The sequence below is a fragment of the Actinia tenebrosa genome, unplaced genomic scaffold, assembly GCF_029948245.1.
Source record: "Actinia tenebrosa isolate PJP-AT-01 unplaced genomic scaffold, QUT_ActTen_1.0 PGA_scaffold7__59_contigs__length_16204524, whole genome shotgun sequence".
In the NCBI taxonomy this organism is placed as follows: domain Eukaryota; kingdom Metazoa; phylum Cnidaria; class Anthozoa; order Actiniaria; family Actiniidae; genus Actinia; species Actinia tenebrosa.
This window is the reverse complement of record NW_028292584.1, coordinates 3,278,319-3,304,855: the sequence shown is the minus strand read 5'-3', so window position 1 is coordinate 3,304,855 and position 26,537 is coordinate 3,278,319. Positions and strand designations below refer to the sequence as shown.

General features: G+C 37.5%; 3 protein-coding genes across 5 annotated transcripts; 1 reads left to right on the top strand and 2 right to left on the bottom strand.

Moving 5' to 3' along the window:
- Positions 1 to 1,535: 1,535 nt before the first annotated feature.
- LOC116295855 (GPI alpha-1,4-mannosyltransferase I, catalytic subunit) lies at positions 1,536 to 4,543 on the bottom strand. The gene is made up of 4 exons (XM_031703815.2): positions 3,822 to 4,543; positions 2,951 to 3,209; positions 2,388 to 2,489; positions 1,536 to 1,738 (listed from the first exon to the last, which is right to left on the bottom strand). Exons 1-4 carry the CDS (start codon positions 4,541 to 4,543, stop codon positions 1,574 to 1,576), a joined length of 1,248 nt encoding a protein of 415 aa, XP_031559675.1. The 3' UTR covers positions 1,536 to 1,573.
- Positions 4,544 to 4,602: 59 nt separating this feature from the next.
- LOC116295790 (uncharacterized protein F21D5.5) lies at positions 4,603 to 13,163 on the top strand. Of its 2 annotated transcripts, none has more exons than XM_031703722.2 (17): positions 4,603 to 4,770; positions 4,925 to 4,971; positions 5,351 to 5,851; positions 6,270 to 6,349; positions 6,437 to 6,494; positions 6,861 to 6,881; positions 6,993 to 7,079; positions 7,648 to 7,719; positions 8,105 to 8,153; positions 8,420 to 8,487; positions 8,765 to 8,857; positions 9,149 to 9,217; positions 10,103 to 10,130; positions 10,289 to 10,350; positions 10,438 to 10,547; positions 11,652 to 11,807; positions 12,530 to 13,163. In XM_031703722.2, the coding sequence occupies exons 1-17, from the start codon at positions 4,644 to 4,646 to the stop codon at positions 12,642 to 12,644; spliced, it is 1,743 nt and encodes a 580-aa protein (XP_031559582.1). In that variant the 5' UTR covers positions 4,603 to 4,643; the 3' UTR covers positions 12,645 to 13,163. The 2 variants fall into 2 exon arrangements, with proteins under 2 accessions (XP_031559582.1, XP_031559592.1); XM_031703732.2 differs by having other exon boundaries at positions 4,624 to 4,770; positions 4,896 to 4,971.
- Positions 13,019 to 24,625, bottom strand: LOC116295775 (anoctamin-10). Of its 2 annotated transcripts, none has more exons than XM_089040233.1 (13): positions 24,542 to 24,625; positions 22,778 to 22,929; positions 21,754 to 22,083; positions 21,241 to 21,357; positions 20,490 to 20,735; positions 19,923 to 20,255; positions 19,785 to 19,840; positions 19,407 to 19,481; positions 18,301 to 18,480; positions 17,560 to 17,751; positions 17,005 to 17,136; positions 15,459 to 15,569; positions 13,019 to 13,471 (listed from the first exon to the last, which is right to left on the bottom strand). In XM_089040233.1, the coding sequence occupies exons 2-13, from the start codon at positions 22,902 to 22,904 to the stop codon at positions 13,409 to 13,411; spliced, it is 1,962 nt and encodes a 653-aa protein (XP_088896359.1). In that variant the 5' UTR covers positions 22,905 to 22,929; positions 24,542 to 24,625; the 3' UTR covers positions 13,019 to 13,408. The 2 variants fall into 2 exon arrangements, with proteins under 2 accessions (XP_088896359.1, XP_088896360.1); XM_089040234.1 differs by having other exon boundaries at positions 22,778 to 22,926; positions 24,542 to 24,593.
- Between the last annotated feature and the right edge of the window lie 1,912 nt (positions 24,626 to 26,537).

Genomic DNA, 26,537 nt, shown 5'->3' with positions numbered 1-26,537 from the left:
TCTCCCTGAGCTTCCTGTCATATTCAGGGTTTCTACTTTCGTATTGACCGAAACTGGTTATTATGGCCGTAAAAAAACGATACGCGAGATGACATGATAATTGAAACAGGAACTCAGTGCAATAAATTATATCTTTTGTCATAAACAGGGTCTACAAATTTGAGTTTTTTTGTCATAAACAGGGTACCCCTTTCAGAATCCCAGCGGAACACCCCTACCCAAATTCTGGCAAAGTACCCCCTCCCCCCCCCCCCGGGGATTTGGTAGAATTCATGTGTTCATTTAGAGTGCCATTGACAGCTCGCTAGGACGTTAAATGTTTACATGGAAGTCTCAAGACAGTCATGGTAATAATTCATCAAAAACCGTTTCAATATTTTAAAAACCGGCTAAATTCATAGAGCATTTGGTATCTCAGAGTAGGAGATAAATCTTTTGCATTGGAGAAGAAATCTAGCTAAAGCCACCGACGACGGGGTGCATTTGTCCTGACCCCAGATTGTGTGACATGGTTTTAAGCTCAAGCTGCGCTCGATTATCGTGGATTAACACAGAGGACCACTTGATTGAAGAGTATTTACTCTCTAGTTATGCTTTTTATACTCTTGGCAAACCATCTTAATACAAAAATTTTAAAAAAGAAAAATATTGAGTCGATTTAGTGTTATATTGATAAACAACCCGTGTAATTGATTAGCCGTATAGCGTGTTTGAACGCTACAAGTTGAAATTCCTTCACGCGGTGGCATTTTAATAGTCGGAGCTAAAACTTGGCACAAGTAAACTAGAATATGTGTACTTTCGTGCTGTGCAAGTGTTCTTTCGATTTATTAGGTACCAGCAGCGATATTGGAGGCTGAATTTCACCTATAATTTGACTGCCGCTCGATCATAAAAACACATGTTTTAGAAGGCCGATTTCTCGTATTTAAAAAGCAATTTATTACAAATTCTTGAACCATTCTTAAAGATATAGAGTTGATCTAACTACCTGGGAAATATGAATTCATTTGGATTCTTTTTGATCTATTGAGAGCTCTTTAAAGATGGCCATCGATTTTTGCATATTAATTAGGAAAATTACCCATTTTAATCGATTTTTCAAACTTTTGCAATTTTCTCAAAAATAAAAGCGCGCTGGGACATTTTGATATTATTTCCTAAAACAACTTACCCAAAGGGTTGTTTTGGTACAATAAAAAGAAATTCGATTTTTTGAAACTGATTTAAGATTCTCGACGCTTACAGACATACGCTCTTAAATTTTAAAAAAAACCTCCTAACAAGGGAGAGAACAACACCTCGAACCAGTGACCCAAACCTTTGGAACCACGGTGGTGACGCGTTAGCAGCGTACGCCACTCATGCTACCCAATTCAAACTTCTTTACTTGCCTTATTAATTCCACAAACTCCCTCCACAATACTAAGAAAGATTGGTCAGACTCTAAGCTTAGAATTCAAGATGATAGTCGCGCATTTTGCCATCAAATCTGCGCACCAAATAAGACATTAATTATTATTATTATTAGTCAATTGATTTATCAGTGTATTTATTTAACTGCTATATCTTTTTACAATTTTTTGGGTTTGATTGAAGTCAGGGGAATGTACTTTTTCACAGCTTCACACAGGATCCACAAATTTACAAAGAAAAACCAAAGGCTGGCAATCCATATTTGTAAAAATGTATTTTGACCTCCAAACTCCAGATAATATGCAAAATATAACCACATGCCCTGAAACATCAAACAAAAATAGAGTGATGGTTAGCAGCTTTTTTCTAGTGCTTTTGGAGTAATTTTTAAACTTTCATCAAACTTCAAATGTAGTACAGTGTTCTGGGCATGGTTGTAAGAAGGGTGGATAGCACTATTCGATAAATAAATCCCTATTCAGTGAATGAATCGATGCTGTTATCCAATAAATTTATCCTTCAGCCCATAATCCGCCTATCAATTGAAAATTCTTATGTGTAAAAATTGTTACTTTATTACATGAAATTTCCACCCCTACTTTAATTTCACAATTTTGCGAAAAAACACCATTCAAAGTCAATTTAATTTCTCGATTTCATAGAATGAGTTGTTCGTTGCCTATCTTAATTCAAACACACAGTTTCCTTGAATGAAATGACTTTATTAAATAACAGTAACAACGAGTGTTTTTTCATGTCTAGTTATTAAATCTAATATTCACTTGCATATGCATTATAAGTGGTCACTTCATTTTCGCAACATTATATTTTCGCGATACTTATCTTTCTATTTTGTCACTTTGATTTTTTGAAAATTGCAAAATAAAAGTTTCACGAAAATCTCATGTAATAAGGTAGCTACAAAATCCCCAAAATATTTGGGCCCATTCAGACTTTATCCAATCTCTTACCTGGGCAGTAAACCAGGCTAATGCCATGACAACAGCTTTGAAAAGTGTCACTGAAATTTGAGGAGTGACAAGAGGAAGGAGGCAAAGGTACCATAAGAAATACTGAAACAAAAATAAAACACAAAAATAAATGGGGCTTCACAGCACAGGCAGCCCAATCTGCTAAGATACAATTAGGTAAGAATTGATTTAATAAACCTTGATAAAACTTTGATATGTTGTTTAATGTGGTTTAGTTAAAGACTGTATAAAGTTTGAATGAGATTATTCAAAACTTTTTACCACCCTGATCCAAGTAGTTGTTGCTCTCATGATTGGATCGCAGCTGAGGCCACAACACCATCTACTTCTTATACCCTTTCCCATTATTATGTGATCCAGACAACTAACTATAATTCAAGTTTTTGGCTTAAGTAAATAATTATTAAGTAAATTTCCAATGGTCTGAGTTAGTAATGTTTTTGATTAACGGCGGCCAATAACCCAGATGTCTTTGGCCAAGTTGTTTGCATTCTTAAGAAAATGAGTGTAACAACTTGAAATCATCATCAAGATGAGCATACCTGAGATGTGCAGACCTTGTTGAATGTCACAAATGCAAATGTCTGAGCAAAGCAGCAAAAGCAAATATCCTTAGAGTGTTTGAAAGCCAGTCCCACAGTTAGTGTCATCTGGGGTAAGAAAGACATTAACCCAATGACCTTAGTCCAAGGTGAATTTTGAGTCAAGTAGAGCATGTAAAAATACACTGAGAAGTTGTGCTTTGGATCAGTTCTTGTGACATGGTATAAGTAGGTGTGTTCAAGAAAATCAAAGCCATATCTGAAATAACAAACCCATAAAAAATGTAAATAGGTGAACTTTTATAAGAGAGAAAGTTGAGAAATTGGTAATCGTGTACTTTATTAGAGTGCATGCACTAAACCTGTGCACCATAATTAGTACTAATTAGTACTATTTCATACAGAATCCTTTGTTTTCTATTGTTTAGTTATCACTATTTTAGTGCTAGCAATTAGTATTAGTTTCACAGGTTTAGTGTGAGCACTCTATGACCAGTCAACAGATGCTTATCAACAATTTGCCAACTAAAAATGTGAAATTTTTACAGATGATTATCCTGTCTACAGACTGAACCAAGCAGTGACAGCAGAGCTGGGGGAGTGGGGCTGGGGCACTTTTTACAAGAATGACATATAATGGACCTTTTTAGCTTCATCGTTTGTTGTATACATTTATACTCTTGGATCAGAGTTAATACTCCAGCTTCAAATTCTCTGTTGTACAGGGTTAGCCTCAATTTCATATGGAATTATTTTGACTATTCATGTCTTAAAGTGAAGGTCCATGGAATTTCAGTGATTCCTTTTAATCCTTTCCCCTGGGGTGTGGGGTGGAAGCAATCGATAGATCATATAATTTTGAAGGTTGTACCTGTAGTATAGTGCCAAGGTAAGACTTCCTAAGGTCATAATAAATATCGAGACAAGTTTAACTCTAGCAGGATGAAGCACATATTTGAACAAAAACATAGGCATTTGTTTCACATGATTTGGAATCTCCAGACGTTCACTTTCACGTGACCTGCTTCCAATAAAGAGAAAAATAGGCAGACTGTATATAATTGGGTAGATCTTGAAATGCACTGCTAGAGCAAGAAAAGTGGCTGTCAAGGAAGGTTTATCCTTTAAAGCAGAGTATAAAGTAGCCAGGACTAAAAACGCCATGATGGATTCTGCATTTCCTCTGGAAGATACAGTGACAGCGATTGGGTTGAACATCCACAAACACGAACTTATCAATGAAATCTTTTCCCCAAAGCCTCTCTCAACTTGAATCTTGTACAGAAGATACCCAGTGATGACGTCAAATAAAATAAACAGTAGTTTTCCAAACGCATTGTGGAGGGAAACGTTTGGTGTCAAAATGATAGCCAAAAGAGGTGTGTATCGATATGTCTGTCTGTCATACGGCGAACCTCCATTATACACATGCCTCGCAGCATCCGTAAAAACATGGTAATCTATATCGGTATATTTAACAACCATAGTCCTATCTTGCCATTCGCCATAAATAATGAATCCAATACGTAATAAAAAGGCTGCAAAAATCAAATAAAGTAGACTAAAATATTTTTGTTCTTTTGCATCCGCCATTTTGAAATCAGTGCTCGAGTGAACTGGGTACTAGTTCCAGTCTTTTAGGGTGCCTCACTTCCAACATGGCGGATGACCTTTGAATGTTTTGATAAAATCAATGGAGTGTTTCTTGTATTGCTGTGATAATACTCACGATCCTATTCCCTTGCCTGATGGAGAAGATGTTATAGCAGGAAGGAAGCCACAATTCAAGATAAAAAACCCAAAATGTCCCAGAAACCAAGGTGAGATTTTGTGAAGTCGATCACGTAAGCCTATTATCCAGTTGCTTCATTGGCTCTTAGAAGTCACCTATAATCACTATATGTGAAATGAAATTGTGAATGAGTTTTCTTTCCTTTCTACGCAGAGTGTTTAGAGTGTTTTTTAAATTTTTAGTCCAATTAACAGCAAATTATGCAGAGAAAGAGGTGATAGTAAAGCAGGTTAGTACAAAGTACATGATGATGATAGGGATTGATGATAATGATGAAGATGATGGTGATTGTAATGATAATGATGGTTAATGATAGTAATGATGGTGATGTTGATGGTGATGAAAATGATATGATAAACGTCATTAATTCAGTATTTAATAACATTAACTTAACTACTAATGTCTTATTCATCACTCTTTAAAGAGTAGTTCCAACATTTAAGTACAGAAAACTAGTGTAATAGAAACATGACTTAAAGTTTCGGCTATGCTGGTGATAGCCTCCTTCAGAGTGAATACAAAAATGGCCAGATATTCCTTAAATATGTTATCTACCCCTTCATATCCTCTGTGTGAGAAGTATTGACATATTTTTATTATGGCTACAGCTAGGTAAGATACCAAGTTCAATAGGAATCGAAGAGTTAAATAAAGGTGAAACAAAACTACTGGGTCCAGGAGGCAAGATCTGCATACGGAGACAAGAATATCCACACTTTGTTTATTTTAAAATTATCCCAACTATAAAGAAATCACCTTCAAAACATACTTATACTACAGAAGGCAATAAAAATAATATTGAAGAGATTAAAACATCAAATCTGACTGACAAACAAATATCCAAGAAAAGAAAGATAGAAGAAGGTGATGGCAATGATGATAGTTATGATCACAAAACTACAAAGAAAGCTAAGATGAGGTCAGACACCAGCAAGGATTGCAATACAAAAGATGAACAAGATGTAAAATCAACTTGCAAAGATGCTAAAGATATGGACAGTCCTTTGAAAAACCTGCAGTCAGGTAGTCCTTGTACCACAAGCACCTGGGAAGAGATAAAGCAGGAACTTCTGATTTATACCCGAAAAGGAGTTGAAGGAAGATCAAAGGTATGTATGGTTAATACCTAAGACCTGCTATAATCATGGTAAAAAAGAAATCAAAGGTGACTTTAACTGAAGTGCACTTGCCTCTTACCCCTGAGCTCGTAGGTTAAATTTTTCTTGAGTTACAAGCAACAGAATCGTGCAACTTGTCATCCAACATTGTTGCATTGCAAGTTGTAGAGGGAATGTGGCTTGTATTACCCCCTGTGCATGACAAATTTTCTTTGTCGCAGAAAGTAGAAAGAGCTTCTACTTCTGCAACAAATTCATGCAACGAAATTTGTTGCTTTACGGGGTGGTAAAATATAGGAGCAACAGTCACTCTGCAATGTTGCACGATTTTTTTGTTGCTCATATTTCTGCACCTTTAGGGGAAACACTTGCTATCATTAATAACTATTGACATGCATTAATTTTCAAGATTGCAGGATTTGATATGGATGGTACAATCATTACTACAAAATCTGGAAAAGTTTTTCCAACTGATGCTGCAGATTGGAAGTAAGAAAAAAATATTTTCTTGTATTTTTTAAAAATGAGTGTTAAAATTATAATAACTAAGTAAAAAATTTCATATACCTTTTACAGAATTGCATTGCCTGAAATACCTGGGAGGTTAAAAAAATTGTGGAGTGATGGATATAAGGTAAACAAATATGTCTTTCTGTGCCTTGGAAACCAAGAAAGGGTCACTATTGTTTGTTTGCAGCAGTTCTTTATCAATTTGGAAGGCAAACCAATAAATTTTTCACCTGATTTATTTTGTCTTTCACACTGAACTGTGCATGTAATGGGGGAATATGCTGCAGGTATGCCTTAAGGGGCCTATGACTTTGTTTCAAGCAATAGTACCATAGCGGGATGGGAACTTGGAGGAAATAATGTACCTTTGGGAAAGTGTTGCCAGCAAAGTGAGTACTGAATGAATTGTGTTACTTGTCGCTGGAACCATTGCAGCTATGTTCATGCTTTCCATCCCCTTTAATTCTCACTTTTTTTTTTCTTTTTACAGATCGTTTTTTTCACCAATCAGGTTTGTTTTTAGTCTTGTTTCTTCTAACTCTACTATTTCCCAACAAGTTATTTACTGATTTATTTTAAAAGTGTCAGCTGTCTATATTATATCACTGTCTTTGTACCCTAGAATGGCATTGCAAAAAAGAAAGTGAGTGTTCCAGACTTCAAAAAGAAAGTTGAGAACATTTTAGAGCCCTTGAATGTACCAATTCAGGTAAAAGTATTGATATAGTTATATTAGTTGCATTTAACCAATTGACATCAGATTTTTATGTGTCTGTCCTCTTATTGACAATAAATTGCGTCATCACATTGTCAAAGTAGTATGCGGATCCACACTACTTTGACAATGTGATGGCGAAATTTATTGTCAATAAGAGGACAGACACATAAAAATCTGATGTCAATTGGTTTTTTACAATAACAAAAACGATAAAAACTTCTCATTTTTAGCGATCAAAACAACCAACGGAAAGAGCGCGCGCTCGTTGACGTCAGCTTTATCTGTCTGTCCTCTTATTGATGATAAAAATTAACCAATCAGCGCGCGAGAAATTTGTAAGTTATTGTAAAAATGATATTAGTTATCTTTAAGATTATAGTACCATTAGCACCATAAATTTTGCTGAAAGTCAATTTGATAAATATTCAACTTGTCCATTTTGTAGGGGAGGAATTAGGACGAAAAAATAAAATAGAATAAAGGTATTTTATCACTGGTTTACCACAGGTAACCCGGTAAAAATATTATCAGACATCTTATATGTGGATCTTTTCTACAGGTACTAGTATCCCCTGGTACTGGTCACTATCGTAAACCCTGTACAGGGATGTGGATTCACCTTTGTACAAAGGTAACATTTGATGACGACCTTACTGAGTTAATTGGCAGTGGAAACTGGGTCAAGTTGGGATTGCAGTGCATTGTGGGATTATTTTTAAGGACAAAGTAGACGTCGTCTTGGAAATATGTTCCCTAATACAGTCCCAAAACTCTACAATTTAACCCAGTTTTTTCCTTAACCTCAGAATGGCTAATATGCAGCAGTTTACATTCTATCATCCTCATATATTTCTCATTTATATTCCTGTTATAAATACCCTTTGTATATACTTCTAGATATACTTCTGATATATATTACATATATCTCTCCCAATAGGTAAAATGCAAAAACATTGCAATTGTTTATTGGGTTAATTATTGTTTTCTTACTCTAATAAACCTTTATTCTTTTACAGCTTAACCAAGGGATTGATATAAGTAAAGAAGATAGCTTTTACATTGGAGGTTTGTTTTCTTTATTAGCAGATGTTAGAGTTACACTCTACTGTCGTCAAGCAATTGCTGCTCTGGGTCAGCTTCTATACATTCATTGTATTGACCCAAATGTCTGGACTTCAAACAGTTGTTTGAAGGCAATTAGAGTGTAACCATAGCTAATATCTGTTATTTTTTGCCCAAGAAAATACCATTATACTTCAAAGGCTCTCTTTCACTGTGACAGATTTCAGTCTTCACTCTTCATTTTTGTTTTGGATCTTTTGTTCTTCCAGATGCAGCTGGTAGACCTGCTGGTTGGGCTCCTGGAAAGAAGAAGGATTTCTCTTGCAGTGACAGAGCAGTATGATTTTTCTTTTACATTCTTTTCCCCACTACTACCCCATTGGGAATCTGTAATATTTGACTGTTTCTGAATCATTCTCATTCTTATCAACCACCTTAGGAATGGACAAGAGAGAAAATCCTTTAGTATTTTTTTTTCTGTTTTGTCTCTTTATGCACTACCTGCTGGGCCGTAGCCGGGATTAGGGGGGGAGTGGTGCACATTTGAGTTACAAAGAAATAAAGACTTCAAAGCTTTCAGTAATACATCTTTAATCTTTTGCTGCTATCTACAGTTTGCAGCAAATATTGGAATCAAGTTTCAAACTCCTGAGGAATTTTTCCTCGAGAAGAAGCCAGCAACCTTCAACATGCCTGTGTTTGATCCAGTGAGTGAACTGTCCTTTTAACTGATAGAATAGAAATCCTTTGGTCTTAGTTTGTTAATCAACTGGAGTGTAGAAAACTAACCAAGTATCAGGCCTAGATTTGGGACTATTGTATGGAGAGAGACTTTTGGAGAAGCGAGTGAAACCATTACCATTCGTTCATTATCTTTTCAAATCCTTTGCTTTGCATGGTGAAAACTGATGCCCAATATTATATGCACTACATAAGTATTGCAACCACAGATTCAAAACAGCTCATCTTTTCTGATGATTTCGTTGTTTGATATATAGAAATCTCTGGACACAAACGGACCAATATACACACCATCCACAGCCACCTTGGTTGCTAAGGAACAAGAGGTAAACACATTTAAAAACGCCATTTGCAAATCCATACTACTACATTACTACAAATAGATATCGAGTGTATCGGGGTAAAATGCGCAACTTTGCGAGCAGTTGGGAGCACAACCTTGTAGTCGAAGCAATCCTCGATACTAAATATGACTACTTCAAAAATAGGATTTTGTTTCCATCACATTGTCGCAAAACACAACGGTTTAAAGGCGCATGCCTTATGGAATATCCGCATGAAAACGCCATGATTGGCGTCTATTAAAACCTACTTCGTGGAGACGACGATTTTGCTCGTACTATTAAGAACTACTTTCACTCTACTTTTTAAACCCGTTCTGTCATGCTGTCATCACCGCTTCTTTCTCCTCAGCAATCGTCTATTTCCTCTCCTACTCTTCACTATATTAACGAAGAATGGAATCGGTCTAGATCATAGTTGATAGATAGATAATTTGTAACACCGTATGGTATGTAAAAATGAAACTGACGTTTCGGACGTTAGTCCTTCATCGGAGTAAACTGGTTTAAACTGTGTAAACTGGTTTACTCCGATGAAGGACTAACGTCCGAAACGTCAGTTTCATTTTTACATACCATACGGTGTTACAAATTATCTATCTATCAACTGTTTTACTGAAAACACCGACGCAGTTTACACTAGTTTTCACTAGTTTTCCACCTTATTCGGTCTAGATCATAGATTAATTAATGCCTAGATGGATAAACTGAGTTTATTAAATCTACTATTGCACCAAAGTGGCTCTGAGACATTATATTTATCCCTCAATAAATTTCAGGATTTTCGAAATTTCTGAGATTAAAAATAAAACGTACGAATCAACTTATTTATCAATTTTATTAAGTCTTTAAACTTGTCCCTTTTTTTAGGTGGTGGTGATGGTTGGATATCCAGCATGTTAGTATAACTCCTTCAACACGATGTTCGTTTTCACGGTGTATAATTTACCTTTTCATCATTACTGTTTCATTAGAAACACCGACGCAGCTCACACTAGTTTTTAGCTAGTTATATCTTTTTATTTTTTTCCTTATTTAGAGTTTTCTTCTTTATAGCTGGAAAGTCAATGTTTTGCGAAGACCATATGGTTCCTCATGGTTATGTGCGCGTTAATAGAGTAAGAACAATACTTCGTTTATACTCTTCAATATTATGTCTATCAAACTAGTTAATTGTTGCGAGTTCTTTGTCTGTTCTTGTGTAGGATACTTTAGGATCTTGGCAAAAGTGTGTGACAGCCTGTCGTAATGCCCTCGCTAAGGGCAAAAGTGTGGTCGTCGACAACACAAACCCTGACAAAGAATCAAGAAAAAGGTAGAGTAGAGGTTTTGCACCATCACGTGATGGCAGCCATAACAGGAGGCAATGGAATTTGGTCTAATCTGATTTATATGATAAAGAATTCAGTTTCCCAGGGCAATGAGACGACTCTATTGTTGTGCATCATGTCATGGCTGCCATCCCATGATGGTGCAAAGCCTCTGTAAGGAGTCTTGAGAAACTCAAGTTGTCTTGTTGGCTCATGCAGGGCTCGAGAGAGCAGCCGGCTAATTAGTGTCTTCCAAAGACCAAAATCTACTGATCGCAAAAGAAGCAATAGACCACTTTCGAATTCCAAATTACCGCTGTGTTTTTTGATTACAGACTCATTTGCGCAGGGTTAGCCTCGTATCAGTGTCTAAATATTCTTAGAAAACTCATTAATAATTCATGAAGGAAACACAATAGAAATCATGACCATGAAGGTGATTTTAAATCGGATAAAGATTCGTCTTCATTTGCATAAACTTTAACTTGGATTTTCTCTATCAAACTTGGTTCATTTCGTAAAAAAATCGGTACACAATGAGAACAAACATCATAAGTTTTCTAAGCCGTTTAATAATCTCGCAGATCGTGTTTTATCGGGTCTAAAACCACTCGGCTGCGCCTCGTGTTTTATACCCGATAAAACACTCCTGCTCGTTTATTAAACATTACATAAATACCAACGGTAAAGTAAAGAATGCACAACTTCAACAATACAAACACTTTGAAACTTGACGGACCATGACTGGAATACGTGAATATTCTACACAAACTCGAGGCTAACCCTGTGCAAATGAGTCTGTAATCAAGAAACACAGCGGTAATTTGGAATTCGAAACAAAAAAGATTCTTTGTTTGAGTTGTAACCATACTCATGTGTCTTCTCATGCACAACTCTTAAACAAAGAAATTATTTTCAAGAGAATGACACATAATCTAAAATGGGAAAACATTGCGCTCAAGGTAAAGAGGTCTATTGGCTCACCTTATAGTCCAGACGCTAGCACAGGTAACCCAAATAAAGCAGAGCGGTCCAAAGAGAGTATAGCGTCTGGACTAGGTACCTTTAGCCTTTTCTTCTTTACCATGGTTTGGTTTTTTCTTGCACAGATTCATCGAATGTGCTCGTGCGGCTAAAGTCCCAGTTCGTTGTTTCTTGATGGATGTATCCAGAGAGCATGCGCAGCACAATAACACGGTGCGCGAGACTCTGAACACAGACAAAGACTACAAACACGTTGGGACTATGGTTTTCAACATCTACAGGTATGTGTTTAGTTCGTGTGATGTCCTTAGACTCGTACCGATTAAATAAAATGTAAAGGTAGGGGCTCTTGCAAATAATTTCAAAGTGGCACATGGGTTACGCGTGACGCGTGATTCGGGCTAAAATGAGTGCGTGATACGTGAAAATAGCAAAAAGTAGAGCGTGATTTGAATTCCAGGTTTAGTGTGGCGCGTGATTCTTTTCTTAAAATGTGAAAGATTTCGTTAAAAGATAAAATTCGTGATTCGTTAATGTGCCTCAAAGTTATGTGACGCGTCAAACTTAGAAATATCGATGGATAAGACTTGATGCCGACTCCTGTTTTCGTCTTTTTTAAAATACCTTTGTTCCACAATGTTCAGTAGGTCTTTCGATATTTTCATCTCCCTCCTAATATCATATCAATATCGTATAATAGTCCTCACCTCGATTGCGACAAAAATAAGAACAGCATTGGCAGGAGTGAGGTCTGGTAACCAGTGCGCCTTATCACAAGACTCTGCCCTTGGGGAAAGTCGATGATTTGAGATGCTGTAAAATGTCACAAGCCTGCGCAACTCAAAAAATATGCGCGCATCGCAATCGCGATGTCACGGCACGTTTTCTGGTGCCTTGCGTCCACCCATCGCGTGAACTTGCGATGGTCTGATTTTGTTTTACCCAAGAAATATGCCATTAGCAATATAAAAAACTGTCTTAAAGTTTCATTCTTACCTTTCAGGTCGCATTATGTAGAACCAAGCTGTGATGAAGGATTCAGTGAAATACTTAAAATCAAGTTTATACCCAAATTCAAAGAAAAAAGCACGAGAGAGTTTTACAATCAGTTTCTATAAACAACTCTGGACAGGCTGTCGTATTCGCTGCTGTCTTTGCTGGGTCCATCCAGTATTCAATAGCTTACAATTAACTATAATGCTTACTGTGCTTCCTTGATAAAACGAACAAAGTCTTAATGTTGTTGGAAGGTCATGGTTTTGAGAAGCTGTTTCCAATGTCCGGACAAACGTCCACCATCAGCATCACAACCACCACCAACACCACTCACAACAACCATCACACCTCCATCTCTACAACCACTAAGCACCAACTATCAATTCCAGATTATAATTGTCATCATTGCTACGTGTTATCAATTTATTATATTTTTATTATTTTGAATGAATATATACCACACCTAATCCTGTATTAATTCTATGAATAAGAATCGTTATAAGAAAATCATTTATTCTGAAGGAAGGATCCTAAGTTTAGACAACACATTTTATTATTAAACTCAGTCCCGTTTACTCTTTTTTAACATTACTAATTTTAAGTATTTTTTACAAAGTCATATTAAAGTCGTATAACTAGTGTGTGCATCTCTTGGCATCAGATGCTGCCTCCTTTGGGGACTCTTTCTTTCACGTTCGAGATTCCTGTGGTAATCAGTCCCCTTGGTAACTGACTCACCACAGGTATCCCGTCTAAGGAATAATCAACAAGCGAGGAATACCTGAAAAGGCTTTGTATGACCTTAGGAAGTACGAGGAATAAATTACAACACTGGGGTCAAGGACGAAGAATGATTCCTGCAGGATGCATACTTAATCGAAAACTTCTAGTATATTACGGTTTCTTTTGGCTCTCCAACGGTTTGTCGCGAGGGTCTGCCTTGATTTCCCTGGAAATTAATATTGCGCACAGCTGGTTAGTTTGATGATGGTACATAACATGGATATCTCTTAGGCGGAGGCCATTTTAATTCCTGAAAATCTGGGTCAAGAGCGACTCTCAAATGTTTGTCTTTTGCTTTAGCGCATACCAAAAGCAATGCTTACTGACTGAGAAAATGCGGGCTCCCGAGATTCAGGAAAAAGCATTGATACAGAGCGTGCGTAATATATGCTGTTCTTTTTAAATGATGACGATTAACGTAAATGCGGTTCTTTTGAGCATGTATTAGCCAATTACATTTCAGTTAATATTTCGACCAATCAGTGATCATCACGGAGGATTTACGGCGCCACTTTGCATCAGCTGTGAACATTTCTCTCCAGTCAACCAAAATGGCCAGATGTAAGCAAACCGCTCGCAAAAACAAGAAAGATAAAAGTAAATGGAATCGATAAACTACTACAAGGAACAGCAGAACATCTAGGATGAATCGTTACAGACCCACAGCTTTAGCGCTAAATGGAATGCGACAGTTTGGATCAACACAGTCGCGTCAGGATGGAAACACAGCAGTTAACGTGGGTAGAGGGATTCTGTTTGCCCGTAGAATTCGTGGAATGGATGTGTGAGAACTACTGAACAACGCTAAGACGAAACATTAAACCTTGGAAAACGTTTCTCGCTGCTGGAAACTCTGGACACTGAATGAAATGAATAACACCAAATGATTTAGAAAACTGATTTCCTTGCGATAGAACTTTATCTTTTATTTGATGAGCTTTACTGGAATCCAAGATGGCTCTTTCAAAATGAGCAATGCACCAAGAATCGACATTGATATTTATACTGCCCGAGAAAGTTAATCTTCTTATCAAGACAAGCACAAGCAGAGTGAATGTCGAGTTCTGTTTCTTACATATTTGTTACACTGTTGTTCTTTTATCTTCAATAAAAATATCTTTGGTAAATTTGTGTGACGACCTTTTAGCTAAATTATGTCTAAAGCGCTGGAAAACTTAGAGACGCGAGCTAAACTTAAGACTTGCGCTTATTTTGGCGGGTGTTTGAGGACGCGTCTTCTTGATGTACCCGTCCTTTGTTCGCGCGTCGCTCGATTAGTCACAAAGACGTATATGCTTTGGTATTGCCGCGCTTCGCTACCCGGCTCATTATGGATGGACCATTAGATAATTGATGGGGGGTTGCAGGAATTTTGGTTGCATGATGTTTATTTTTTGTCTCAACCCTTGCACGTTATTTTTTTGCGTACAGTTAGATATTTTTCTTCTAGCAGAAGAGGTTGCACGATATCTTTTTAAGGTTTAAGTCCTTGCTAGATATTTTTTGGGGGATTTACGCAACCACCCCACAACCATCAACTATCTAGTGGTCCGTCCATAAGCATGTGCGCATGTATAACTTCATGTATTCTTCGCTTGCACGTTACGTCATCGCGGCCTCTCGGGGAAGCGTTGGTACCATTTAACAAAAGATTTCTCATTAGCATCCATTGTTAACGGCACTACAATGGCCGCCATGCTTTTGTCTTCTAACTCTATTGATGGGTTGCAAGCATTCCCAAGAGAGTTAAAAGACAAAAACTTGGCGGTCATTGTGGTACTGTTAACAATGGATGCTAATGAGAAATCTTTTGTTAAATGGTACCAACATGGCCGCGATGACGTAACGTGCAAACGAAGAATCGGAAATGCTCGCAAACCATCAATAGCTTGTGTTTCGAAATCTGGACTTTAAAACAGTCCCCGGTTTTGGGGTGCCAGTGTTTTGTCCTCAACGAACACGTCTTTTCGAGAAACTGTCGTTTTGCAGTGTGCAAATAAACGTTAGATCCTTCTGTTACCTTTCAACCAACACTGCGACTATATGTACTAGCTGCGCGGTGGCAAATCAAAGACACAGACTTTTCTTTCCAGCGCAAATAAATAAATGCGTAAGCTTGCCTTTGTTTCATACTTTCAACTGCAGTTTCTTACCTTAAGACTGAGTTGTGTCTGGTAATCCTGCTTGGCCATCTCATCTTGTACCCACTGTGGAACGTCAGGTATGACAAGAGCGAGAACAAACTTGGCACCCAACAAAAAATGCTGCAAGAAAAATGGCACAAATTGAGAAAACGCTACATACTGTCGTTGTGGTTGCTTTTGTTAATTTTATACTGAAATCTAATTTTATGAGCTATTTCTTAACTATTTGGAGAAAGAACACCCATTTTGGCACTTTAGACTATTCAAAACCTATGTCAGAGCTCTGGTCAGAGATGAATAATTTATCTCTGTGAGTGACGTTGAAACCAGTAAAATGTTTCAAAAGTTCACTTGAGATAAATAGATTTTTTTAACTTACGAAATCGTATTTTACTTCTTTAATTTATAGGCAACTAGTTTTAGAAAACTACACTCTAATTTTCTGAGCCATTTTTGAACTATCTTGAGAAACAAAACGCACGTTTTGGCCGTTTGAATTCAAGCTCAAAAAGTTGTTTCAAAACTCATTGGAGATGAATAAATTATCTCTGTGAGTGACGTTGAAGCCAGTAAGTTGTTTCAAAAGCTCGCATGAGATAAATAGATTTTTTCGTCTTACAAAATCGTATTATACTTCTCCAAATTATAGACAAATAGTTTTACGGAATTACTCTCTAATTTTCTTAGCCATTTTTAAACTTTGTTGAGAAAGAAAACGCACGTTTTCGCACATTTGACTTCAAGCTCACGAAGTTGTTTTAAAACTCATGTGAGATGAATAAATTATCTGTGAGTGACGTTGAAGCCAGTAAAATGTTGTAAAATCTCACTTCAGCTAAATAATTTTTTCCTCTCAGAAAATCGTGGTTTACTTCTGCAGTTCATAGATAACTACTCTTAACTAATTCTAATATTTACTTACAGTTTTACGCGACCAGTTTTAGCAAATTAATTTCTAATTTTCTGAGCCATTTCTTAATTGTTTGCAAAACCTGACACAGTGGTTATGCGGGAAGCGTTATTCTGGCTAAAAAGCTAAAAGTAAATGCGTGATACGTGAAAATAGCTAAAATTCGAGCGTGATTCGTGAATTCCAGATTTAATCAAGCGCGTGATTCGTCTCTCGAAATGTGCATGATCAGTCGTGAATGATTGATCCGATTTCGTTAAAACCATAAAAGTCAGTTAAGATAGTGATTCGTTAATGTGAATCAGATTTTTGCGCGACGGGTCAATCTTCATAAAAATATCGATGCGTCACACCCCACCTGGAATCCCCCTGCTTTTCCTTTTTCTTGACCCCGCCTGTGCCACAATCTCTCTGCCATCTCCCACCTAGTAGAACAGTTTCTGGTTATGACTGTAAAAAGCGGCACAAACACGGTCGTGACACGGCAACGGCACTGCCAGTCCAATCACATTGCGTGAAAAATCAATCAGCTTATTAAAATTTTAGAAAAATTGACGATCACTGAAAGGCACGCATACGGCACTAAGCTCTTCAAACATAAGAAAACTGTTTTATCATGGCAATAAAACGTTAATTAGTGCTCACCTCGATTGCGACAAAAATAAGAACAGCATTGACAGGAGTGAGGTCTGGTAACCAGTGAGCACTGTTGGCAGCCATTCCTATCAGAGCACAGTTAGTGATGACGGCAATAACGCTCATTGCTTCGAAGGCAGACTGAGAAGAACAAGAAGAAAAAAAGAATCTCAATAATTCAGTAATAATTATGTCAGAATATAATAGAGCGCATGCAGTGAAACCATGAAATAAAAACAAAGTTGATACTAACAAATAGTACTAAGCTACTTTCATCAAATGCAAGTGGTATTTTTCATTAATTCTTCGAGAACTAAGGTGGTATATTTAATTTTTTGCATTTTACTGCATGCGCTTCATTTGTAATAACTAAAGCCTTCGCTGACTTATTGCGTTTTCACGCGCGCATCAAATGCTATTTATGCTGTGAATGATATAGCCAATCATGATCATCAACATCCCATCAGTAACAGCAACCTCTTGTAAACTCGTAAACTTCTAGTTAAGAATTATTCCCTGTCATTATTCCCTGTATTCATGTCCAGACTAATCCTGATTCTTTACCTGCCATGCGCCAATGGATGCGGCGGGTGTGGCGAAAGGTCTCTGGAAGATCCTACACATCTTGAACGCGTCTGTTCTTATTTCTATCACGTTATTAAGAAGGGCCCAGAATGCAGCCATGGGGTACACCGAGGAGAATAGAAACGTATAACCAAACTGAAGAAACAGCTCCAAGTAGTCTGCAAAAGTATCCTGCAAATATAAAATTGCACCGTTATAATATTATAAGTTGAAAAACATCAGCGATAGTGTTATATACATGCTTTTATACTTTTTATTTTTTATATGATATATTTTTTGTTTTATGTATGCTTTTATGGGCAGCATGGGTGGTGTAGCGCTCGCCTCTCACCAATGCAACCCGGGTTCGATCATCGGACTTGTCGTTCGAGAGTAGAGTTGTTTGTTGGTTCTCTCCCGTGCTTCGAGGGTTTTCCTCCGGGTTCTCCGGTTTTCTTCCCTCCGCAAAAAACAAATTCTCAATTCTAATTAGATCAAGAAGCATGGCAACAAATATTCTCGATGTCAAAACAACAGAATCTCTTTAAAAATATATATACATAATTTTTTTACGCGTTCCTTCGGTCTAACATGGCTGCCATGGATTTCCTGCTGGCGGAGGCCCTTTTTTTCATCCTTTTTTTCGGGGAGAGGGAGAAAAAATGCTGAGACTCTGTCAGAAAAGAAATGGTGCGAAGCCCCTAAAAGGAAAATAATTTTTTAAAAACTAAACTAGCTTACGATGTAGACTTCTTGTTGTCCTTGTCGTTCAATCTGATCAGAAAGGTCCGCAGATTTGACTACAAACTTCTTGCCTTCCTTGGTTACCGTGGTAACCCGACTCCTGAACATCAGGTAAGGAATCAAGGATTCTGTGATTTGCTGGATGACTTGAGAAGTGACGAGTAATGCTGCGAGATGCTGGAAATACATGACAACAACTGTTAAAAAATCCTGCATCATATAACCCCACCACCCTTAACCCCATAGTGCAGTTTTCGCATGACTGTGAAAAGCTCAGTGCCGTAATCGTGAGGTGCCGTGACCGTGATGTTTCTAGAATTTAAAATTGGCTGATTTTTTCACGCGCAATGTGATTGGTCTGGCATTGCCGTGACCTTGGCGTGACCGTGTCCGCGCCGTATTTATGCCGTGTTCCGGGTATTTGATTGGATGGAGAGTAAATTCTCGTGCAATGTGATTGATCTGGCGTATCCCTTGCCGTGTCATGGCCGTGTTCGTGAATTTTTCAGTCATACGAAAAATGCACTAAGTTGTCATTTGTATTGCCACCATCAGTAGTAGCACCATTTACATGCACCAACTACAACATGAAAACCGCCATTACTACTACCAATACCATTAACACTAATTATCATCATCGCCACCTTCAACACCATCACTGTCTTTATTTCCATTACCGATAACACAACATTGTCGTTATTTCCACCATTATTAGCAGCGCTTTCTACACCATCTCCAACATCAAACAGTGTTATCAACACCAATACCCTCTACACCATCGTCAACAAGAATACCCATCACCTTCACCTCCATAACCAACGCCATTTTTTAATACCATTATCATTAACACCAACACTACCGCCCTCTACAGCATCATCTTCATCACCAGTCACTTTCATAAGTATTCAACACCTCCTTCAACGCCATGTTTGTCACCACCGACATCAAAACCACCAACGTCAAGAGCACCATCATCACTACCATCACCAACACCATTATCATCAACAACACCACCACAACCTCTTCGAGGCCACCACTATCATCATCATCATCATCACCATTGTCTATTCTAATCACAGTCTTCACGTCACCCTTCTACTTACTCTTCTTAAGAGTTCGATGTCTTGAAGATAAAACGCGATGTAGAACAAGGAATAGAAACAGTTAACGAAGTAAAACTGCAACAAAAAAGAAGGTTAGCTATAACAGTAGTAATGGGCCAAGTGAGTAGCATAGTAAGCTATAGTATCAAGCAACAACACAACCTCAACTCTGTTAATCTATCTTTCTACGACCCAGACAAACACAAATCCAGGCTCTGAACGTTTTCTTGTGTCATGGATTCCGTCCGTTTGAGTTAGTTTTCTACAGATTTTTTGAAACCGCATATACATGAAAAAAGCGTCTAAGACACTGTGTCAGCTCTAATAGAAGATAACACGTTAAGCATAGTGTCAAGTATCAACAATTACTTAGCTTACCAACACCAGCTTTACAATGAGATGGTTCTTGAAGGAAGATTCAAGGCGATGGTTTTCTACGACAAGAAAACAAACGACGGTATTAACCAATCAAAAAACGAAACTCTTTGTAGTTGGGTGTAGTCAAATCCTACTGACCCCATTCTGTGAGGTAGGTAGCCAAGAGATGATACGCATAATTCAAAACAGCAATCATAACAGCATAGAAAATACTGGGCACAAGAAGCATGACAGATCCAACGATGCCTCCACTCTTAGCATACTTCTCTTCCATATAAAACTGTAATCTGAAGTACATCAGCATGACAACCGTTGCTACCTTCATGCACATCAACACGATGGGGTACGAGATGCAGTAGGTTTTGATCTTTCTTTTCATTGGGGGATAGTACTGCTCTTGTTGGCCTGTGATTGGGCTGGTTCGCATGGGTCCCCAGTAATTTGGACGTGGCTCTTCGATCTCCTCAGAACCTGCCAAAGAAATAACAGATTAAGTGGTATCAAAACTCTTTCTTAAAACTCTAACATTCTTTATTCAGCGATTCTTTCTTACTTTTACTAAGTTTCTTCATGAAGAAATTTTTCAAATTATTATTTTTTGATATACATAATAAGGCATGAAACAAAACTGCTCATCAAAGAATAAAGACTAGAACCTTCCATTCAATGTCATCTGCTTAGGTTCTATAGTGTGGTGTACTTTACCTAGATTTTTCTTCAGAGTGCCCCACTTGAAAGAAAGTTCTGAACAGCGACGCTTCCAGGCTTCAAGAAAGACAGTAGCCCAAAGCAAGTTAAGAACACCAAAGACAGTATTCTTGGTTTGTTCATGAGCATTGGAAAACCAGAAGACAACCATCAGGAGAACTGGAGGTATCAGAGTCAAGGAGTAAAACCCAAGGAATCCAAAGTACATGGCAATAGTGTCTCCGTAGTACTCTCTGATATCATCTGAAAAAAAATACCAATACAAATATAAATTAAATGTGTTTGACTCTTTATGACTGGAATATTTATAAGAAGTAAGAACAGATATTCATAGAGCTGGTAGTGCATATAAAAGCAAGTTTCATAAGGCATCCACTAAATCGAAAATGAGGGAAAAAATGAGCAACAATTACGATTTGATTAAAAATAGTCATTATTGATATTATCCTCTTGGTCATGCTTTTATACTTTAAATATCATTATATTTTTCCTTCCCTTTCCTTTTTTTTTTCCATTTGCATTTCACTTCTCTTCTATTCTACACTCTCTCTTTCCTTAATAAACTTTAAAAACAACTCAATCAACTTCAACAACCACTTCACTACAGAACTTAATATGACTTCTATTTTGAGGGCAAATTTACAAAATTTAACTCATTACTTCCAGGGACAACATAAACTCTCCTTAAACATGTATTTAGAATAAAAAGATGGCATAACTAATCTTGCTATCATTTCCATTCTCTCACCAAGTGGCTGCTTTGCCTGGAACCCAAGAAACCATTTGTGTTCCAAGGCTTTGAGTTTGTTTTTCTCATGAAGAGGGTAGATAGCTGTTAACACTCCCTTTGAAACAATCTTGGGCACTGTAAATAAAGAAGGAAAATCATAAACATTCTTTATAGACTGAAAGAGTCTGTTACGTATGCCAGGCAAAGCTGTGTGAGAACCAGCTGGGCCAGTGGGGGCTTATCGGCATTGGTTAACCTTATGAAACCCTGAAACTACTAGGCTGGTCAAACTCAGGGCACGGCTAACTCACAGAAATAATTCAAAATTAGAATGTAAGGTTTTGCAGAAGCAAGAAAACTGGAGAATCCAGAGAAAAACCCTTGAATCAAGGGAGACTTAACAAACTATACTCACTCATGTTGCAGGGACACAAGACTGGGGAGGTAAGAGTTGGGTACACTAATAGTATGTCACCTTGATTACGAATTCATTGCTGTTTTTTTTCCAATTTTATTGACAGAAAAACTCACCAATCGCTCTGTTCTTATAAAGTGTTATTTCTGTATATCCAGGCACAGACATGTCCATGTGACATTTGATAGCATCCAAAGAACACTGGACAATCCTTTGGCTTTCAGAAGTTGTCAGGAATCCTTCCCCGTCTGATCCAAAATCTTTGAACTCCTTACAGTTATTAAGACAGAAGTCTAACATGGCACCAGATATGTGACTCTTCTTAACTTTGAATTTTTCAGCCCCTTCTAGAAGCCTTTTGGTGGAGCCCCATAAATGTAGTGTGTCACACTTCTTGAGGGAGTCTGGTTCTATTTTACACTGAAGACCTGCACCTCCAGTAGAGACTAGAGTAAGAAGAGGAAAAAGGATATTCAAAAGTGGGATTAGTATTCGGCATGAACAATAGAGCAGTTATTTGGCTGGTGGGCTGACTGATTAACTACATTGTTCCGTTTTCTTTATGGAGAGACTTTGACGCTGGCTGATACATATCTAGTCTCCCCCACAGCCGCTTTCAGGGTCGTCGTTAAGTGAAGAAGGCTGTGGGGAAGACTAATACATATCTTGTTGTAAACAATTTTGAAGAATTGTGGTTGTGGGCCTGCAATAGAGGGGGAGACAGGGGCCATTTTAAGGTGGTCATTTCAAGACCCTTTGGAGTGCTGGTATTAATGACCATCTACACAACAGATCAATAATGCTAAACCAACTGAGGCACCTGAGGAATGGTATTTGTTCATGATGCTTACACCCTTAACTTGTTCACCCCTTTTCCAATTCCACCACCACCTCATACAGGGCTTGAAATAATGGCCAGTCATTTGACATAGTCCACCCAGAATTGTAAGTTGTCCAGTCAAATATTTGTCTTGCCAGTCATTTTGACCAGTAACATTATTTAGCCAGGATAATGTACGACCAAGCTAAAACTAATTTGCTCTGTCATCATGACCGGTGACTTACTGGCCGTTAATTTGAGCCCTGTAATGAATTGAAGCCCAAAACTAGTACAATCTGATGACAATAGTTATTATATACCTGGTGCTTGAATGAGACCAATAAGCCATTTTTTTGTCTCTTCAGGTGTCTTGGGGGAAAACTCCAACACTACCAGTGTTTTGACACTGTCTGCTAGTTGTACAACTTCTTCCGTGCTTCCACTCATGATGAACAGATAATCACACAATCTACTGAAAGAATCAAATGAATAGTACATTATTATCAATTATTGTTTGTTTATATGTTTACATGTCAAGAACTCTATGTCTCAATCGAGTAGAAACAATTTATATTTTTGACTAATAATTAGTCAAATTATTATTTCATGTTTCATGATAATTTTCTCACAATTTTCTATCATATATTCACACTGTAAGCTTTAAAATTACAGGATATCCGACCTGCATAATGTTTCCTTCAAGTTACGAATTTAGTTGCAATAAACTGTCATACAAAAATCAACCTTTACCCCAAACATTTTCAAAGAATTAAATATGACTTCGACTGGTTACTATATAGATAGGAGTTGTGAACAGGTGTCGTATGATGAAAACACTTTTAATTACAAAACACACTGTGAAGACTAATTATAGGTAACATTCATTTCACCCTACATCATGGAAGAGCCCCTTACTGGGAGTGATGGTCGTAAAATATTTATAAGCTTATAAATGTTACACAAATGTTAACAAATTTTCATCAAAAGAACACTTGAGATTGTTCTCTCATTATTGAGCAGTTTTCGTATGACTATAAAAAGTTCATGACATGAACACTGTCGTGACACTGCAAGGCATAAGCCAGACGTACCAATCACATTGTTTGAAATTTACTTTCCATCCAATCAAATGCCCAGAACATGGCATAAACATGGCACAGACATGGTTACACCAAGGTTACAGCACTGCTAGACCAAACAAATTGCATGAGAAAAAAATCAGCCAATTTTAAAGAATTCTAGAAAATTCTAGAAAACATCACAGTCACAACACAGCACCCTTATAGCACTGAGCTTGTCACAGTCATGCAAAAACTCTACTCATGACATATTTTTGAATATTGACGACTGTTTCCAAGTGATCAAAGCTTATGCTAAAAAAATAGTATCACCTCCACCAAAAAAAATGGTTCTAATGTACATAAATTGAAAACTCCTACAAAATTCAATTAATGAAATAAGGAAGGATAATAAATTCAGAATACGTGGCGCTCTTTATAATAATTAATTCAAGGTTATATAAAATTAGTCGAAACAGTTATTCTAATAATTATCGGTCCAATGTGTTTACTTTACTTTTCTAAAAGGTAATCCTAGTATTTAATCACCTTTAATAATTAAAAAGTGAATAAATAAATTAATACTTTTACTCATAATGGCGACAGGTAAGGATTCCAAATATGTTATTTGATTCCATAGTCTTTGTTATTCAGTATATTCATGATTTTACAGAAATTAGCTCTCACTATCGTTGTTCTTCTGGACCAATTCAAACAATTCGCAAGTCAAGAGTTTTATTCCTTTGAAGGTGAAAGCTGGTTATAATAATAAGTTTTCTGAGAATGCAAGGCAAGGAAAACAAGCCAACAAATGTATACAGGATTATTTTTCTGCATATTCAAGTCAAAGTCTTGCATTTGTGATCGCAAAACTAAATCGCTTCTTGAGAATAATTTTCGAAGAAAAAATTCAAATCACTTCCCAAAACTTTTGATGCAGTAATTTTGGTTGTGAATTAAATTGAAGGTATGATTGAATAAGGTTTGATTTGAGGATGAAATAAAGGATTTTTTACAATAACTTACCTTTGGTGCAGTCGAGCTTTACCTCCCTTGTAGTCACAATAACCAAATGATAAGGAGGGAGGGGTGGGAAAGTGGGCTACTAGTCTCAGGTGCACGCGAATGTGTTCCAAACAGGAAGCCCGGCCATAAAAACGTGGATGAACAGCCATGGCCATATGCATAACAGGCAAAATAGCTTTAGAAGTAATGAAAAACTGATATAGGCCTGGGATAAGGTAATCAGTTTTATGGAAAATCAATAATAATTTATAGGGATATTGTCTTCATAATTTTTTATTGATTTTATTGATTGTTTTCACCCCCTGGATCCACTCCCTGTATCAACACTTTGGATCCACCCCCTGTATCCACCCCCTGGATCCACCTCCTGGATCCACTCCCTGGATCCACCCCTTGGATCCACCCCCTGGATCCACCTCCTGGATCCACTCCCTGGATCCACCCCCTGTATCCATCCCCTGTATCCACTCCCTGGATCAACCCCCTGTATCCACCCCCTGTATCCACTCCCTGGATCCACCTCCTGGATCCACCTCCTGGATCCACCTCCTGGATCCACTCCCTGTATCCACCCCCTGGATCCACTCCCTGTTTCCACCTCCTGTATCCACCCCCTGTATCCACCCCCTGGATCCACCCCCTGGATCCACCCCCTGGATCCAACCCCTGGATCCACCCCCTGGATCCACTCCCTGTATCCATCACCTGTATCCACCCCCTGGATCCACCCCCTGTATCATCCCCCTGTATCAACCCCCTGTATCCACCCCCGGTATCAACCCCCGGTATCAACCCCCGGTATCCACTCCCTGTATCCACTCCCTGGATCCACCCCCTGGATAAACCCCCTGTATCCACCCCCTGTATCAACCCCCATCAGACCTCTGTATCCACCCCCTGAAACCACCTCCTGTATCCACCCTTGCAGCTTGAGTCGTGTCTTCCCACATCTAATAATGAGTGGTGCCTGATTTGCAATTTAAGAATGGTATGCATTAGACTAACAGCAGGTGAAGGAGTGTGAGGGAAAGGTGGGTATGGGGGCTTTTTATAAAATTATTGGATATGAGAACTGCAATTTAGCACCTCCATTTCTGCACGAGGAATGCCATACGTTTTACTTTACTTTTTTTACTTTGTATTTAATTTAATTAATGTTATGTAAATTGTTGGTATAAAATAAATTATTAAAATTATTGTATTGCAGTTGCTGATTTTCTATTCAAATCTGGATAGTTTTATTAAACAACAAGTTCATGTATTTACAATATACAAAATGTAAGATATACAAGAAATATAACAGTAGTCAATATTACATGAGAACAACTAAATCATTAAATAAATTAAGCACTCCTTTCAACATTGAATTCATTTTTTTTCCCTCCCATCTTCTAGTTATTAAGGTGTATACTGTAACATCTTTGAGATATCAAGTACTTTGTCATCTTCTATGCATTGTAATATCAGATACTTTGTCTTAATTTCTCAACTAATCTCATCAAAAGCCCTCAAACTAAACAACTAAACATTTTCAACTAAATTTTTAAGATACACTCGTAGCAGACCTTTTCAAAACTCAAAATGCATTGAAGATGTTCCTAATTTATTCAAGGAATGAAGAGAAACAACTCAGTGGTGGAAGAGATGTTTCATAATTATTAAGACAGCATTAATTAAAAGTGTCTGACTTGATGGTTTTGTTTTAAAATATTCACATCTTTGTCGATAAAATTGGTTTCTTAGCAACAACAAAATTAATGGTCTGATGAGTTTCATAATATATTTTTAACATATCATTTCTGACCACTCATATCGTTGATTATATGCCACAAAATCCCAAAAGTTCCATCCACAATTAATTAGTTACAATTAATTGCACTCTAGCTAGCAAAGCTTCTTCAAAGTCTTTTTAATTGATAAAAAAAGAAAACTTGTCTAAACGTGGAGTAAGGCGCAGAAAGATGATAACTCGACCAGCATGACATGTGTAAATTAA

Bases quoted from the DNA above. Each gene is read 5' to 3' on its own strand.
- LOC116295855 (XM_031703815.2), bottom strand. From the start codon at position 4,543: ATGGCGGATGCAAAAGAACAAAAATATTTTAGTCTACTTTATTTGATT. The intron at 3,210-3,821 runs GTACAACCTTCA...TTGTTATTTCAG, and splicing joins ACCTTGGCACTATACTACAG to ATATGGCTTTGATTTTCTTG. The intron at 2,490-2,950 runs GTATGCTCATCT...TTTTTGTTTCAG, and splicing joins ACAAGGTCTGCACATCTCAG to TATTTCTTATGGTACCTTTG.
- LOC116295775 (XM_089040233.1), bottom strand. From the start codon at position 22,904: ATGAGTGGAAGCACGGAAGAAGTTGTACAACTAGCAGACAGTGTCAAA. The intron at 20,736-21,240 runs GTGAGAGAATGG...ATTTTTTTTCAG, and splicing joins CCAGGCAAAGCAGCCACTTG to ATGATATCAGAGAGTACTAC. The intron at 20,256-20,489 runs GTAAAGTACACC...TTTCTTTGGCAG, and splicing joins CACTCTGAAGAAAAATCTAG to GTTCTGAGGAGATCGAAGAG.
- LOC116295790 (XM_031703722.2), top strand. From the start codon at position 4,644: ATGGAGTGTTTCTTGTATTGCTGTGATAATACTCACGATCCTATTCCC. The intron at 4,771-4,924 runs GTGAGATTTTGT...TTAAATTTTTAG, and splicing joins AAAATGTCCCAGAAACCAAG to TCCAATTAACAGCAAATTAT. The intron at 8,858-9,148 runs GTGAGTGAACTG...TTTGATATATAG, and splicing joins ACATGCCTGTGTTTGATCCA to AAATCTCTGGACACAAACGG.